This window comes from Channa argus, chromosome 15 (assembly GCF_033026475.1).
Source record: "Channa argus isolate prfri chromosome 15, Channa argus male v1.0, whole genome shotgun sequence".
In the NCBI taxonomy this organism is placed as follows: domain Eukaryota; kingdom Metazoa; phylum Chordata; class Actinopteri; order Anabantiformes; family Channidae; genus Channa; species Channa argus.
In genome coordinates, this window is record NC_090211.1 from 15,270,537 (window position 1) to 15,288,090 (window position 17,554).

At 41.0% G+C, this 17,554-nt stretch overlaps 1 protein-coding gene across 2 annotated transcripts; it reads left to right on the forward strand.

Annotated features, from left to right (window-relative positions):
- Positions 1-1,870: 1,870 nt before the first annotated feature.
- Positions 1,871-12,604, forward strand: nptx2a (neuronal pentraxin 2a). 2 transcript variants are annotated; one of them, XM_067478314.1, is made up of 5 exons: positions 1,871-2,967; positions 4,732-4,978; positions 6,690-6,934; positions 9,498-9,677; positions 10,294-12,604. In XM_067478314.1, exons 1-5 carry the CDS (start codon positions 2,518-2,520, stop codon positions 10,519-10,521), a joined length of 1,350 nt encoding a protein of 449 aa, XP_067334415.1. In that variant the 5' UTR covers positions 1,871-2,517; the 3' UTR covers positions 10,522-12,604. The 2 variants fall into 2 exon arrangements, with proteins under 2 accessions (XP_067334415.1, XP_067334416.1); XM_067478315.1 differs by having other exon boundaries at positions 4,735-4,978.
- Positions 12,605-17,554: the final 4,950 nt, after the last annotated feature.

A 17,554-nucleotide genomic window follows, 5' to 3' on the forward strand; every position in this document is an offset into this window, starting at 1 on the left:
CAGTTGCAACATGAAAGGGAAATAACTTTATCCCATCAACTTTGAAGTGAAAGTTGTCATCTCTGCTCAGTCTTCAGTACTCCTACTTCACCTCTGCCAGCTCCTCGCTCACCAAGGTAGAGGTGGGGAGGTCAGGGAGAAGATAAAGTTGCCATGGTGATTGTCTCCCCCCCCCCCAACTCCCATGGGACATGTCATATCAGAAACTGCCTTCCTTAGCAGTGACTTCACCGGCTACTTCCTGTCAGTCCAGGCACTCTATGTCCATTGTGCGCTGAGTGTGCATCAGTGCCAACTGACATTTACCTCTCAGGCCTGGCAAACAGATAGGAGATGACGGCAGCATGGTAACACACAGCATAGCGGGAAGATTCCACATGAGCTATCACTGTCCCACTGTTTCCGATTTTAAGGGAAACGTGTTAAGGAAATAAAGATTGATGAGGTAGTTGTGGAAAAAGATGTCTTAGTACATGATAAGAGCTGTGCCGAGCTCGATTCATAATCTGAACTGAGTCAACAGCTTTGAAGTTTTTCATATTCTACATTTCATAACAGGTATCTGACAGACGCCTGCTCCCTTGTCTTAGTTTGACATAACATGAAGGGATCTCCAAACAAAATCTGCTGCGCCTCTTCTCTATCTGCCATTGTGAAAGAGGCTAATGGCTTCATCTGCCACCAACATGCATTTGCTTACAGGTTTCTAAATCTATAGAAATGATAACATCAAATCATGATGTAGCACATGCAGCACTACAGCACTGCTGTGTACCTGGCTCCAATAAGCATTCTCTCTTTGTTTCATGCTCTCTCACTCTCTCTCTCTCCGTGAGTTATTTTGAGAAGGAATCATTCCCTGAATCCAACGAGATTATTTTCTTCGAAACTTTGACATTTCCACTTTAAATAGGTTCTTGGGGTGAGTTTTATGTCAGGGCAGAGTGGAATATAATATTATAAAATGTTTATCACATAGTGTGAATTTTTACTAGGAAATTTTTACTGCCTCATAACTAGCAATGATCAAAGCGACCATTTCAACTAAAAGAATTTCAACAGAACTATGTCCTCACATTTGTGTCACAATGTGCCCTGTCCTTATTGTTGACAATAGCAGTTTCAAAAGTTGAAAAGAAAAAAATTAAGAAATAAAAATGTTCTAAATGTGAGCAACCTGGGCCAGTGACACACCTCAATAAATCAGAGAGCACTGAAGATCTAACACATAAGAAAAAAGGACATTCTTTTATGTGATGTATTATAATAAAATGCTAACAGAACACTAAAGACACCTATGACATTATTGGCCTTGGTGCCATTCAGCATTTATATTTTCACAACACGACACAGATTCATTACGTCACCAGTCGGATTTATGTCTTGAAAAGTTTTATCCTTAAAGCCGCATCAAAGTCATTGTGAGCAATAAAGACTGACCAATTCCGCAATATTGTGTTGAAAATTAATTTTACTTCTTGACATATCGGTGTGATGAGGAAAGGTGACGGGGAGCTGCTGTTAAATTAAATCACACCATTAAACTTCACATTTTAAACTGGATTAAACTGGATTAGCTCATCCTTAAAGTCTGACCTCAGACCGTGTGTGTGTGTGTGTGTGTGTGTGTGTGTGTGTGTGTGTGTGTGTGTGTGTGTGTGTGTGTGTGTGTGTGTGTGTGTGTGTGTGTGCGTGTGTGTGTAGATTTTCTAATTGCAGGATCCAGACAGATGCTATCAGTCAGTATGGGTACATAGCTGTTTGTATGGTGCATTCATATTCATCCTCAGAAAAGACTTTGCAGACCAGCATACAACAACTGAAAAGCCTCTCCGAGAACGCACTGTTTGTATGTGTTTGTTTGACATCTTTGACGCGTTCAGCCGCAGCTTATTTAAACTGGTCATAAAGAAGTCAATCAGACATAGAGTGCGCATAGCATGAGTCGGGTCCACTGGGACTGGGAGTGATGACGTGGGCTGGAGATGAATAAAGCGCGCAGATGATGAGCGGAAGCGCCTGTGCGCACCTCCCCATAATAATCTGGTTGAGGAGCGTCGCTGTCTTTTCAGCACCACTCACTGACAATCCAACCAAGCGGAGAGGCAAGACAGGCAAAACTGAGTTCTCTGTAATCTACTGTGGATTGTTTCTTCTTCTCAAGATCAATGCAACTTTTCACCCAGGGAAGGAGGCGACAAAGTCTTTTTTATTCCAAAAAAATAATCTGCTTCATTTGTTTATTTTCCTCTAACAGGACCGACCATGTGGTTGGCGGATAAATGATTTTATAATTTTCACTGCGGATTTGATTTGGTATTTCCATGGTTACACTATAAAAATTATTGGGTCTTTCTGTTACACTTTGGAAGTCCTGAAAAATGTCACTTGATTTAATAAATTGCTCCTTAAAGAAGTTTATTTGATTATTTTGCGGGATACTTCCACTGTTCCGTCAGTCATTTGCGGGTCATTTGTTTTGCTTTAATAGGAGGAATTTATATCTAACTAGTCGGGATGCTGACTGTAGTAGTTGGACTGTTGTACCTGGTTAGTGGACGCACGGTGCAAAGCCAGGATGCTACAGGTAGCCGCTTCGTTTGTAACGCCATTCCCCCGGGCGCAGAGCCGGGCTGCGGGTATGGACCTACAGGGAACCGTGTTCAGACTAGCAGCCCTGTGGAGGATGAGCTGCGGAATACGATCATCGAGCTCAGAGAGACCATCCTGCAGCAGAAAGAGACCATCGTGAGCCAGCAGGGAACCATCAAGGAGCTCAACTCCAAGCTGGCGCGCTGCGAGGCGGCAGCCGACGAGTCGTCGCAAGCCAAGTCCCGGGGTCAAGGCTCTAGACGGAAGGAGTTCGGCAAGAACACCATGGGGGACCTGCCCCGGGACCCCAACGAGACCATAGACCAGCTGGGCAAGACCATGCAGAGTCTCAAGGGTCGCCTGGAGAACTTGGAGGTAAGATGGCACAAGCATTCAGCTCCAACAAATCACAAATCCCTGGTCTTTTAGTTTTCACTCAAACCAACGTGTTACTACTCATCAAAATAGCCCAGTGCATCATGTTTTTGTCGAAGCTTCGTGCACGTAAGCAGCGTTTTTCAGCTTTCACTATGGGGCATTACGCGTCTGATAACACTCTGCCCAGAAGGAGACCTCTTTGGGGATTCATGAGATCAAAGGGTCATGTAATTAGCATGTCACATCAATACGTTTTTAATGTTTAAATATAGCTCAGATGGTGAAACGCAGTGCAGAAGCGCCATCAATAACAAATGAGAAACAAAAAATCTTGTAAAAGGTAGCCTAGTCATGCGTGTGGTGCAGCGCATTCTTGAATTATTTATAAGTAGTGTGTGTGTGTCTGTGTGTGTGTGTTTGTGTGTGTGTGTGTGTGTGTTTTTCCAAAAATATTTTATTTGCAGTCATGTGACTAATTATTCATCGCAGCTGATGAAATAATTTCCAGGAGATTTCACCTGCATCAGACCATCAGAATTTCAAACCGAATTAAATGCTCTGTATAGTTTGGTTCATCGTGTTTCTGTTGACCCTCCAGCTCTGAGTCTCAACCCGCCCTTTGTTAAGACCATGGAGACCTCACTTCTGCTCTTTGCATATGAGATCACATTTCACTGACACTGAGGTCACTTACTAAAGTACTTTACATACAGTAGGAGGCTGATGTACTGTAAGCTCTGGCTTTATCTATCTTGTCATATCAGGACTGTAGTAATTTTTTACCGTCTGACAGGCCTAATTCCATAAACAGTCACAATACTGTTTATTTAAACTCAAGGTTATTTCTACATACTGCTTGCTGCATTGCCGATCCATCCATCTGTCCCTATTCCCTTCCCCCCCTCCTCTCTCCTTGATTGAATATTTTAATACCCTGATCAAATCAAGGATATAGGGCAGCTGTGCAGGATACATATTATATTGCATTTTAATCACATCTATTGATCTGAATCTGCTTAGCATGATGATTATTGCAAGTATGCTGTTGCTGATAGCATATGACTCCCAGGAGTAGGACCTCTGTCACCAATCAGCACCATCTGCATATGTCAACAGTTGCATTCAGGGCCTTGAAATTGCTTGGTTCAGCCCTCAGTGACAGATTACCTTGGAATCACTCGCTGAAGCAATTCAGATGGTTCCATTGTGTCAGGAAAAATGAATTAAATTCTGTGAATGTCCTGCTAACAGCCTGAATCCCACAGTGAACCAGACAGCAGGAAACCATCAACACAGCTTTAGAAATGAACATCTGAGGGTATTTTGCAATATCTCTGTCTACCACCTAAAAGCATTGGCCGGTCCAATTGTCGTTCCCCCTTTTTAAAAAACTGTGTGCAATCATGCCTGGTGTGAGCATGACGCCTACCTTTAATACCCAACCCAGCCATGGGTGTTTGGCAGGTCACCAATCAAAATCTGCCAGAGGAACACACTGTTTTCATTTTGATATTGCTGTATCAAAAATCAATGGTGCTAAAAGGATATCAGCCTTAAAGGCTAGATAAAATCAGTCATCCACTGCAAATAGCTCTTTATAGGGACTGAATGGCTGTTTGAGTGCACAGGATTAAGTGGATTAAATGTCTGTATCATTGTTTGTGTGTGCCATCCCCCCTCTACCCAAATCTATCTGTCTATCAAACTGTCTGTCTGTCTTTTCTCCTGTCTCCTGCAATATTATCCCTCTCTGCCTCCCAGCAGCAGAGTTTGCGTCTTCCCGGCACAAACATGTCAGCTGGAGGTGTGTCAGCCCTGACTCCTTTGCCTCCAGAGCTGCGGGAGCTGCTGCGGCAGCGTCTGGGGGCACTGGAGACCCAGCTCCTCCGGAAGGTGGCTGAGCTTGAGGAGGAGAAGAGCCAGCTCTACAATGAAACAGCAACTCACCGCCAACGCACCGAAAGCGCTCTCAATTCCCTCCTGGAGAGGATAGTCGAGCTTGAGAAAAGTAAGTGATACAATGGGTGCTGTGAAATGCTGTCCAGATTCAATGCCAGACTTTTTTATTTTATGCTAGATTTAGCACTAATTAGTCGATCCCTATGCAAATTTCTGATGATGCAAGGAAGAATCTCACAACATAGGTTTTTCTCTGAGCCATTGTCAGAGCAGCTCCCGGTATTGAAACTAAGGTTTGGAAAGCAACACTGAATGCTAAATACGTTTAAGAAATTTTGGGGAGCTGTCCAAACTTTAGGTTATCACTTTGGTCGTGGGCGTCAAAAAAACAAAAACAAACTATCTCTGCCCAAAGGAAAATTATGAAGATTTTCTCACCACTCACTGGACATCTTCTGTAGGCTCATATCCCCTGGGGCTCAGTTTATTCAGTTGGTGGCTGTTTAAGGACACAAGATTTAATTTAGAGAAACTACCTTATACTCATGCAACCACCATGCAACACAAAAGTCAAAAACACAAAAAAGGGGGAGTCTTTGTGAGACTTTTTAAGTTCACTTTACATCAAGACAGTGGTGTTGCTTAACTAGCTGGAAAGTTTTTCTTTTTTCCAACAAACATAGCCTTATGAATTTGTGACACATATAGTTCTGGGCTTACAGAAATGTATGCTAGGATAAAGTCTAGCACCTCATGATGCTGAGAAGTTTGAGCTTGAACCTGTTGAAGACCAGCATGAGCAAGATGCTTGGAGGTAGCAGAAGGGAGTTATTAATATTATTATTGTTGTTGTTGTTATTATTATTATTACTGTTGTTGTTGTTGTGGTTGGTCTGCATGGAGGAATCTGCATCCAACACAAACCCATCTGTAAATCTTTCATTCAGCATTACAGCTTTATCATATAGCCAGAGAATTTGTGATTTACATTAGTTAAACTCTGCTCAGCTCAGTTAAATCACATCAATGCACTGTGTGCAGCATGTTTGCTTGGTGCAAACACACTGCAAAGTAGTACTTCTGTGTAGTTTGTATTTCCTGTTTTATGTTAATTTTCTCTTTCACCGTCTGTCTTTTTGTCTTGCATCATGCGATGTTCTACGATGTAGAATTTATTTTTACTCAATTTCTTGATTATTTCTGTCTATTGTGTTCGAAATATTCAAAGACTTGTAATATTTTTTTAACTGACTCATATTGACTTAATTTGTAAACCGTGATCCATTTTTGTAACAACTGAGCAACTGTAAAATCCCTGATTGAATTAAAGCCGCAACATTAAAATCTGAAATCAAATGAAATGAAATTTAATCTATATAGCCCTAAACACAGAAGTACCTCAGTGAGTCAGTCTGCACAATGACATCCTCTACTCTTGGTCCTTTGAACATTTCATTTTGGATAATACCAACAAGGGCTGCATTTTTATGTTGAGGGACATACTATGGCACTTTTTTTTTTCTCCTGCAGCTGATAGACTGATTGATAGATTGACTTAGACAATTTGATCCCAATAAAATAGCAGATAAAACAAATGGCATCAGCTGCCTATAAATGAAATCATTGTTGTTCAATGATTTCATTTTTCCTGAAACTGAAAGTTTGATGTGATGATGAAAAGTGGTCATCAAAGTCATATCTTTAGGATAACATGAACATTTGTAGAGCGTGTGAAGTTTATGTCACTCTGTGTTAAATGTTAGGGAATCACAAATTATCTACTTTTTAAATATCTAACTTACTCCTTTGTCTGTCGGTAGGTAATAATGCTTTCAAGTCACCCGAGGACTTCAAGGTGTCCCTCTCTCTTCGTACTAACTACCTGTATGGTCGGATCAAGAAGAGCCTTCCAGAAATGTATGCCTTCACTGTGTGCATGTGGCTCAAGTCCAGCGCCAGTCCCGGCATAGGAACCCCATTCTCCTATGGCGTGCCGGGCCAGGCCAATGAGATAGTCCTTATTGAATGGGGGAACAATCCCATTGAGCTGCTCGTTAATGATAAGGTAGGTCCATCATTAGAAAATTCTGCTTTGAACAACACTGTTATTTCAGCAACTGTGTTTATTTTAATTTGTTGAGTTTCTGAAGTGGAAAAGAGGCAACTTAGATACATTTTATTGCTTGCCTGGTTATACTGCCGGCTGTAATGATAGGAATAAACATGGACCAGCAATGAGGCTAATTAAATACAAACAATGCATGACTATGTTCATGTTAGCTTGAGAAACTAGGAGATAGTTATGGTATGTGAGCACAGTAATTAAGCAGTCGAGCAGATATTCACTGACCATCAGCTCTGAATATTTAATTTTGCACCTAATAAACATTTAATATCATTGACCCACATTTCACACATGCGAGAATAAAAGTAATTCATTAGAGAACTTATGCCGCCCTGTGTGCTCATTTGAGGACCTCATCTTCTTTGCTTTCTGTAAACACTATAGAGAAATCAACAGTCAACTAAGGGGATTTCAATTAATACAACAGGAAACAACGTGGTAGAAACATCTGTGAATATTATGGAACTTAGTCTGAAAAGGAAAAGAATTGTAATTGTTATGTTGATGTAAGTTTTAATAATAGATTTTTTTTCTGGTGGCACAGTGTTTTCTGCAGCAGTCTGATTTTGGGTGGAATGTTTCTGCACTGGAGTTTTCTTTTCCTGCACTGTCTTGTTTACATTGGACATTATTGGCACAGGCAGGTCTTCACAGATTTCCCTTCACCATGCATTATACATGTGTTGAAGTCAGACAAATGAGAGTAAGATGGTGGGAGAAAAGGAAGAGAGGAAAAAAAGAGGGAGTTGGTAGCTTCAGAGATGATGCATTGCTGAGAAGAGAGAGAAGGGGAAAGACTGAAAGATCAGAAGATGCCAAAAAATGAAGTTATAATGTTCTGGAAGCTGAAAAAAAAGAAAGCATCAGAGTGAAAGAGTATGAGGTGCAGGAGAGTGAGACGAGACTGGTGAATATGATTACCTTATGTGCAGCAGCACATCCATGTGTTGAACTTGTTCACAGTGATAACAGGGTCTACTGGGACACATTGTTTATGCTGTTCATTTGGTGCATATTAAGACGGAAGCAGAAAGCTGCCTCAACAGTATTAAAAAGTGCAACGTTGTCTGTATTTTGTGTTTGTGGGTGGCAATGTAGAGAGGGAATCGCTGTTGTTATGAAGCTATGTTTTCATCAGGACATTCTGCTTAAGAAAATTGTTGATGTGTGATTTTCTTTCTTTCCAACGTTCAATTTCCATTCAGATGTGACTGCCAAAAGTTTAATCTGTAATGGATTCAACTGGTCTTGTTCAACATTAGTACTGAGCTGTTTTGGCAACCGTGCATCTGTAACCTGATGCTCCCAGCTTCTTGAATCTGGTGTTATCTGGATTTGCATTTTCCTAATTTTACGGGGGAAAATGCTTAGAAAATGCAATTCTACGCAGATTATTCTGCATTTTTTTCGATTACTCCTCAAATCTCATGTGGTTGACAGGTTGCCTCACCATCGTGAATGTGAGCTCATTTTTTCAAAGCCAAAAACCTAATTTTCATCAGTAAAATCTAGAAGCACAGACTTTATTGAATTCTTTCCTTACATGTGACCTTCTGAAATCATTTTACACTTGCGGAACATTATCTGCAGCCTTTTGGAGGCGAAGAACAAAATATCTCTTTTAACCATTAGTAAAATACATCATGGGCCTTTTTCAAAGCCTTTTGACATAACACAGCAGGAGAAGCAGAGATGTAGCCACTAACACATGCATTCTTTCAGGCACCCACTTTAGGGCACTGGTATTGCAAATGTTTTCTTACAAGGAATAAAGATGGGCTTCTTTTCCTCCAGTGATATGTCAAAATGTTAGCACTGAGAATGGCCTATGGTAAAATCATGAGACCAACTCAGATACACTTCAGAGTAACACTTCCAGTGTTCCCTATAGTCCCAGGGGTGTAAAGATCCCACCTAGAATCCTTAATCAGGTCAAATGTTTCTGCAATTGCAAATGACTTGAACGTTTGTTTTCACTGACTCTTTCCATCTTCTCAGGTTTATTTGTATGTGGAGCTATAGTGTGTAACAAGACAAAAGTGTGAAGCAATTCTTCAGGCTTATAAGCAAAAGGCTAATGAGTTACACACTCATAATCTCATGTGTTATGCTGTACCCTCCTGGGACTATGATGTCACGGGTTGGTAAAATAACCAGTTGTTTTTCTTTGATGTGTGAACAAAGCAGAAAAGCATAAGAGGACACTGTTTGGCTGCTAGCAACCCAACTGCTTTGAAGGATGTTCTGTCCCTTGATGTCACCTGGGTAATCTGAATTTTACATGTCGCACTGGCTCACATGGACAATTCTCTGCAGAGGGGTGTCTCTTTGAATCCCTAACCCTTCTAATTGATGTCCTTGTTGTTTCTAACGTGCTACAACTGATCTCAAACCTCTCTTGAGTACACGTGTCCCCTCATATTCCCCTCTTTCCTGGTCCTTGCATATTGGTCTTGCTCTCTGCTCTCATGTTGCTCACCCTTTGGCCTTCCCCTCATGCCAGGTGGCCCAGCTCCCTTTGTCAGTGAGTGATGGACGCTGGCACCACATCTGCATCACCTGGACAACCAGAGATGGTTTCTGGGAGGCGTACCAGGATGGCGAGCGTCTAGGCTCCGGGGACAACCTGGCCCCCTGGCACCCAATTAAGCCTGGAGGGGTGATCATCCTTGGCCAGGAGCAGGTGAGAGCAGTATAAGAGCTTAAGGGGTGGAGAACAGGTGTGTGTGTGTGTGTGTGTGTATGTGTGTACATGTGTGCGTGTGTATGTTTGTGTGTGTTTTCCCTTGTGTCAGTAACATCCGTGTCTATTCTCCCCTGAGCGCAGTGCCGGAGGCACAGAGCAGGGAGCAGCAGAGAGGAGGCACAGAGGCTCTTCTCACGCTATTGTGGCCCTTTCAATATTAACTCATTCAGCTGCCTCTAAACTGCACCATTATGCCCTTGGGAGCTGTATTAATGGGTTATTCTAGTGGTTAGGACCATGGCAGCACCATGTATATACTTGTACAGTGAATAATCTCCACAGAGAGCCATTAACTTATACTGCATCACTTTAGAGGAAAGCTGTGTTGATTTACGTTTCAGTCATACACACAAGGTGAGATTGCTGGAGATTGCACAATATTGGAGACTGCACAACTCTCAGATATTTAAAGCGAAAGTACATTGAGAAATATCCAGCATGATTTGGCAGTTCTATAAAAGCAAGCAGACTGGATTCATTTTAATTAAAGTCTGTTCAGATTTCCTTCAAATGTAAACTCTTCTAAACTTTTATGTTCTGTTTCTGTGTTTAGGACATAGTCGGAGGCCGTTTTGATGCAACCCAGGCCTTTGTGGGCGAACTGAGCCAGTTCAACATGTGGGACCGAGTTCTGCGTCCTGTGGACATCATGGGTCTAGCTAACTGTTCGGCTTACATGCCTGGCAACGTGGTTCCTTGGATTGATGCTAATGTGGAGGTGTTTGGTGGTGCAACTAAAGCTGCTCTGGAGATCTGTGAAGATCGTGCTTTTGATTCCTAAAGCAGGGATTCCCAACCCTGGTTCTCAGGGACCCCTGGCCTGCTTGTTTTCTAACTATTCCTGCACTAGCCACTGCGTATTACCTGGATCAGGTGTGTTCAAGCAATCAGAAGCTGAAAACTAATTGGTATCTTCTAACTTCTGATTGACTGAACACACCTAATCAGCAGTGGGCAGGGACTTAGTTGGGTATGGATATTTGAAAATGGGAATAGCAGGAGACTATGAGGTCCAGGGTTGGGAATCACTTTCCTAAAGGATCTGATGTTAGGAATCCCGTTCAATCCACTGGGACTGAGACGTCAAGTATTCTGACTGTTTGTTGCTTCTGTCAAATCCCAAAAAAGGGTGTCAGTGCAACATTTTTACATATTTATATGGTCTTGTAGTCTCAAAGACTCCATGTTTACTGGACTCACATGGTAATGTGTCCATTTAATTTGATCCCTGAAGACAGTGCAGGATACATCAAATCAGGCCGCTCATTTTAAGAGGATGTGGTACTGCATCAGTCTACATTTTGTGTTTTCTCTTCAGTTGATCAGCTTTCATTTGACTCCTCTTTGAAAGCAGCTCTCTTTGGTTGCATTCCTTATATTGACAATGCTGCACTGTGTTTGTAGTGAATGTAGGCTTTGATGTGCTGTGGAACTCCATTCCTGATGGTAGAGAGCTACATGCTGCGAGCTTTCTCGTTTTTTTTCTCGAGCAGTGAGGCACCAAACCAGAAGTGCTCGTGAGTTCAAAGTGTTGTAAGGCATCCCAACAATGCAGATTGTCTAAATATTATGCATGAGCTCAAACAGTGAAAGAGAGTCAGTTCACATGTGACAAGGCATGCTTTCTGTCAATACTGTGTGTGGGTGTATTTAAGCAAGCTAATGTAGCATGCTGCCATTACGCAAGAGTGTGTGTGTGTGTGTGTGCGTTTGTTTATGTTCGTGTGTATGGCTTGTCTTGCGTGTAAAAAGACCAGAGATTATGAGAGAGGGAGGACATTTTCATTCTTGTAAATCTACGCTTAATACCTCTCTGCCCCTTGAGCAGCTGCCATATCCCAAACAGCTTTATGGGTGGGCTGGCTCTGCTCAGGTTAATAGCGATGTCGGACAGCTGCCCAGCACTGGCGTATCAGCAGAGCTGTGGACACCAGCCGAGGGCCCAGAAAGGGCAGGGACTGGGCTTGACCTTCAAGGACAATCCTTAATTCCTCATCTGGGTAGTAATTATCTTGTTTATGAATGAGCGTGCCAGAGAGCAGCTAGTGGTCCACTGGTGATTCTTTATCTGTCATATTCAATAAAATATTGTGATGTAGAGAGATGTCAAATGAGACCAGCACTCTATGGACATTATAAATGTTGTTTTTTTGATGGACATTGGTCTTAATTGCCTCTCGCCGAACAAGAACGGCTGTGATCCATGCTTATAGCCTTTTTTTTTTTAATGTAGGGAATCAGTGATTTTTGGCACCACTCAGTGTATATAAATAAATCTTTTTGCAGCTTAATTTATGTCAGTCTTCAATGTTGTGGTGGCCATTTGTTTCTACACATTTTGTATTTGATCAACTGTAAAACAATGCAACCAGAGACTGGTGCTGAAGCTCCATAAGGGAACACGTGAAAGAGGCAACAAAGGCATTCATTTTGGTTTCTTTTTTTTCTCTGTGGACTTTCCTTACTGAGTAGACACTGGTAAAAGCCATTAAAAAGCTTCTATCCACAATTTAAAAAGGCTACAATGCAGTAGGTTATTGGACATTGCAGAATGTTATAAAAGTGAGGGTGTATACTCACCATCATAATGACTAGCTGAATGTCACAAATATGTTATGATTGCTGCTGTTTTGAGTGTCTTTGTTAACAAACTTTCAATGTGAATTCAACTTTTTTTTTTCTTTTCCTGTAGAAAGTGTATTTTTTTCTGGCTTTTTCTGCTCATGATTTTTGTCCATTAGCAGCACATTATGTAAAAAAAGCAGAAGTACTAAAAATGTTTAAAAAAAAAAAGTGAATGGCCTTTTGTGAAAACCATATGTGCTTTTGCTTGTGAACAATTAAAACTTTGTGGTCAGCTTTTACAGCACGTAGAGCTCACTAACAGCACAGACAATGAGGGACACAAGAAAAAGAAAAAAGTGTTTGTCGTCATTGTTTTCAGAATCCATATACTTTGGGTGACTTGATTGGCTGTCATCAAGTCACCTTCATGTGCAGTACAGTTACAATTTGCACCTCTCTACCATGTGGCTGAATGTCCTTTTGCACCCAATAAAGAAGTGAACAAGTTCCAGAAGTGTGGCAATTAACGTAGCAACTCAGTGATGTGAGCAGCTGTTTGAACAAATGAAGTACATTTTAATAAAATATCATTGCACAGCATTAGTTCGTACACTTCCCTTCGGTGGTCTGTCTTAATTAAGACTCCTTTCTTTAATGAACATTAACAAAGCTCACCATTTTACAGTATCATTGTTGGTCACAGTAATTCTAATTGAGATGCAGGTCTGTGTCTGCTGCTAGCCGTATCATTTGTAGGACTTGCCATAACACACATGGAAGGATACATCCTCTCATCTGGCAATGCAATGTTGTCAACAGTGGAGAAATCCTCTGGACTGGCAGACATCCAGGTGGAAATGAAAAAATCTGCCCATGCGGATTATGGGAGCTGCTACAATGTGGGACACATTCTCCTCGACACTGTGTGTTGATGCTACTTCAAGCGTTTAGTGTGACACACCACAGAGGCCCCGTGTTTTTTTTTAATGCCTCTAATGTTTTTTAGTGCCTCTAATTCACAACCAATAATGTGGAATATGTCTTCTTTTAGCATCGTGTGTTTCTCAAATAAGCATCTCATGCTACTGTACCATTGCAATCCTGATGTTCTTAAATTAACTACTAGAACATTCTTACTTGCATTTGAATAAATGACAAATACATTAATTTGTGTAAAGTATATGAACTGTAAATGTAAAATCTTTTCATAAGCTTAAAGAAAAAAACAATGAGTGATGGTGCAGTTTCTTATCATATCTCTGTGCTTAGCTGTAAGAGGGGGCAATAAACTCACCCTTCCAAACACATCCTAATCTTCATTTCAGATGACTCTTGTTCATTCTTTATGCTGCTCTCAAGCTAGGGCAAACTGTAGAGCTGCATGGGCCCCTTATATTTGAGCATTATGTAGTTAATGCAGGACAAAATTATGTGGTGTGTTTATTACAAAGACTTATTAAGAACTGACTGCTGCTCCCACATCAGACCTCCTGCTTTAATTGCAGCCACCGTCCCTCAAGTTTGTAGAATATTGCACGCATGACAAATTGTCTTTCAGGAGATGTTTTACAACACTAATGAAATCTAACTGAGAGGGGAATTAGCCAGAAAAGCATCATCTTTGAGTGTTACAGGTATCATTTGTCTCTCTGACAGTTGTTTGGTTCGACAGGGCAAAGAATGTGTGCGCTTGTCTACCAGTGTGTGTGGGTGTGTGACAGAAAGCAACCTTTTGTTGGTGTACTGGGTCTGAAGAACAGATTTGTTCCAGTTATTGAGTTTTTCTCCCACTGTGGAGCTTGAATGGGAGATTTCCAACCAGCAAATTCCTGGAGGGTTTTCTGAAGAGATGATCTCAACAGCTGCTATAATGACAACAGTACATCACTAAAAACGAATTACCTATTCAGTGGTTTTGCCAGTTTGTCCACTTGTACATTACGCATGACTGGATAGAGTGAGAGTGAATTATTATTAAGCGCTTTTTTATTAATGGATTTTTTAACATCCATATGGTCGTCGCTCAGTGCTCTGGAATCATCTGACTTCCAGTATTGCCCAAGGTTGTGTTAATGTGTGTGAAAAGCTTATAATTAAAATCACATCACGCTGAGTGTATTTGATAGTCATTGGATACATTCACAGACCTGCAGGGGGGTGGAGGAGACGAGTGTGGGGAAGGGGATAGAATTTAAGTGCCATTCTGCTCCCAGCACCCCTTTTCTCGTACACGGAGTCCCCATGGACCCACAAAGAGTGAGCATTGTAAAAACTGTGAGAAAAACAAGGTTTAGAATTGAGAAGGAGAAGTCCTTTGGCTTAGTAATTAAAGCCTAATGGAAGAGAGGTCCATGCAGAAAGCAAAGTTCTCCGAGGCATTTGAAAAGTGCTGTTTTTTTGGATGAATAGTGAGACCCACAAACCCCCTTCAGCCTGTATCACTGCCTCTATAAAATTATGCATCAAAATGCTATATTCTATTCCCATCTTTGGTTCTGTCTGGCAGCCATTTTTAAATTAGGCACAAAAATACTCACTTTTCTTCTCTTGTCACTTGTGCAAGATAAATTGCTGTCTGCTCCAAATGAATGATTAGATCACCATTTTTATTATTCACTCACATTAGTAGAGTATACTGCACACAGTTTATCTTTAGGGGTTTAAGCACCTTTACTCTCACTTTTGTCAGGGAATGAGAATATAAAGAGTCAAGACAGAGATGACATGAGGGAGGGATGAACAAATTAATCAGCACAGGAGAGGAAAGAGCTGCAGTATGACAGTTTGAAAAAGCACCTCTCTGAAGATCAAAGAGATTGTAGATGCTAAACGAAGATATTCATTCATCTTTATTCTTTTAAGCAGTACACAGTGTTTTAAAACATAGTAGATACTCATAAATCTGACAGTTCTTCATGCTCAGCTTACAAAACTCCATTCCCAGTCTATTCTTAATGTCTTGACTAATCTCACACTTTTTTCTCAATCCTGAACATGATCTACTGCAGTGTATTCCTACAGAGACTATTTGCATTAATAACAACATCCAGGATATCTGCAAAGAAAAATTCAACAATAAATCTGTAAGACAGGCTGAAATATACAATTTTCCGGCTGCAAAAGCAGGAGCCTAAATCTCTCTCACAATCTCTTTAAATCATCCTTTCTAGCACCTGTGTGGACTGCAAATTTAAAATCACTCTCCTTGTTTAGTTTGTCTTGGAGCAAGCCGTCAAGTGCTACAGCTACAAATCTCTCATTGTGCTTCTGTTCTGTATTCTCCAAAACATCTGTTGTGCTCTGCAACAAATAAACAAGTTTTTGTAAAATGGCCTTTGTGGTAAATTTTACAATGAAATATGTGACTATGGGGTCAACTGTCACTTTTAAGGCCATTCAAGGTCTTTACACACATGAATTAATGGGCTTTAGAGACTTATTATTATTATTATTATTTCTAATTCAGGAGTACTGGAGCTACTAGATCTATTGCAACTATTCCTACTACCTACAAATCTACTATCTAAAGCAGAGAGGCAACCAGTGTCATACTTGTTCCAGTGAAAAAATGATGGCGATGATGTGATATGATTTGAGCAGGTTTGAAAATAAAACTCACCTCACAAGTGTGATAAACAAATCAGTGCTTCTTCACTATAGATTATACACAGTAAGTCATCACTTTATTACGTGATGTTGATTCATGAGGTAGATTTCCAAAGTCACCTAGTGATAAACTAGGCATGTGCCTCTTCACGATCCTTTTATCTTTGTGGAATCTAATCAGATGTTGGTGGCTTGCCTTCCCCCAGAGGGGCCATGGATAAGTGTATTATCTAGATCATTCCACCGCTGCTAACAAAATCACCACCAGCCAACATTTTCTACCCATGAGATGAACCCATCCTCCCTTCAACCAATTCTCTCTGGCTCGTGTGATTAAGCCCCACTCACCACTGACATTACAAAATCATGTGACTTTCATCAGGACAGGGATCTGAGGACATGAAACCATTTTTTTTTTTTTTTTTTTGATGTGTGTGTGTTTGTGTTTCTGTGTGGACATAAATCCATGCAGTGCCTATTTATAGAGTGTGGCTGCTTACTATTTATGAATTTGAACTTCCTGTTCCTGCTGACTGACAGTTAGCCCATCCATCTTTGGCTTGAGCTGCAAACCATAGTTTATTATTTTACACACAGGCCAAACAGACCAGAGGCTACAGGTGATGAAAATGGAGAATTTCTCAATGAATAGTAAAAAAATAACTTTTTTTCATTTCAGCTGCATGTCTTTTGACACAGAGAGAGCATGGAATCAACAGAGTAACAGAGAGCATGAAAAATACGCATCTGTGTGTCTGTGAGTAGTGTGAGAGGAATGGTTATGACACAATAAGAGAGAGGGAGCCTGGCTGTCAGGGTCAGTATCCTCATGTTTCCCACAGGTTCCTCCTGCGAACTCCACGTGGCTGAGGGGATGCTGGGTAAAATCTTAGCACCTACAGACCACAGTGTCTTCATGCACATGTAAATATTTTACCTGGACAATGTGTGTGCATGCTGTTTGAACACAGCGCACCCTTGTTATTGGTGGGATGAATTGGACTGGTCAATGATTTGTGTGTCCATTGTTGAGACATTTTCAAACTGTGAGGTTTTCCAAAACACCACAACCCTGTATTTGTTCAAATAGACTTTGAGCCGTGCACAGATATGTACACAGTAGTGACAGTTTTTTTGCAAATATCATGCTTTGCAAACTAAAATACATAGTTCACAAAGGAGTGTCTTGAATTAAAGAAGAACTGAATACTTTGTTGAATTTTCAGCCCTTGTTATGCTAAATGTTAAATAGCATCATGAATAGCAGATGTTAATCAAGCTGCTATATATTTTGTCAAGAAGACAGTGGAATGTCACTTCCATGCACAGTTGGAGAAGATTTAGAGGCAGATGCCTGTCTGCCCCAGCCTTGGTTTTTGCCAAGGAGCACATCATTCACCTGAGTTACAGTGGCCATGATTGATCACAACAAGGCTTCAGACTGACTCATTGCGCCAAAGCCCTGCAAGAGTTTCAAGGTTGTTCCTATTACCAGCGGTATATTTTGCATAATTGATAGCAAGCATGCAATACACAAGCCATTCCTTACAGGCTACAGACAACTAAAGCCATCCTTTTTCTCACTAATAATGTTTTCAACTCTAAACGAATATGCTCAATATGTCTATGGACAAGTGGAGCGA

Bases quoted from the DNA above. Each gene is read 5' to 3' on its own strand.
- nptx2a (XM_067478314.1), top strand. From the start codon at position 2,518: ATGCTGACTGTAGTAGTTGGACTGTTGTACCTGGTTAGTGGACGCACG. The intron at 2,968-4,731 runs GTAAGATGGCAC...TCTGCCTCCCAG, and splicing joins GTCGCCTGGAGAACTTGGAG to CAGCAGAGTTTGCGTCTTCC. The intron at 4,979-6,689 runs GTAAGTGATACA...GTCTGTCGGTAG, and splicing joins GATAGTCGAGCTTGAGAAAA to GTAATAATGCTTTCAAGTCA.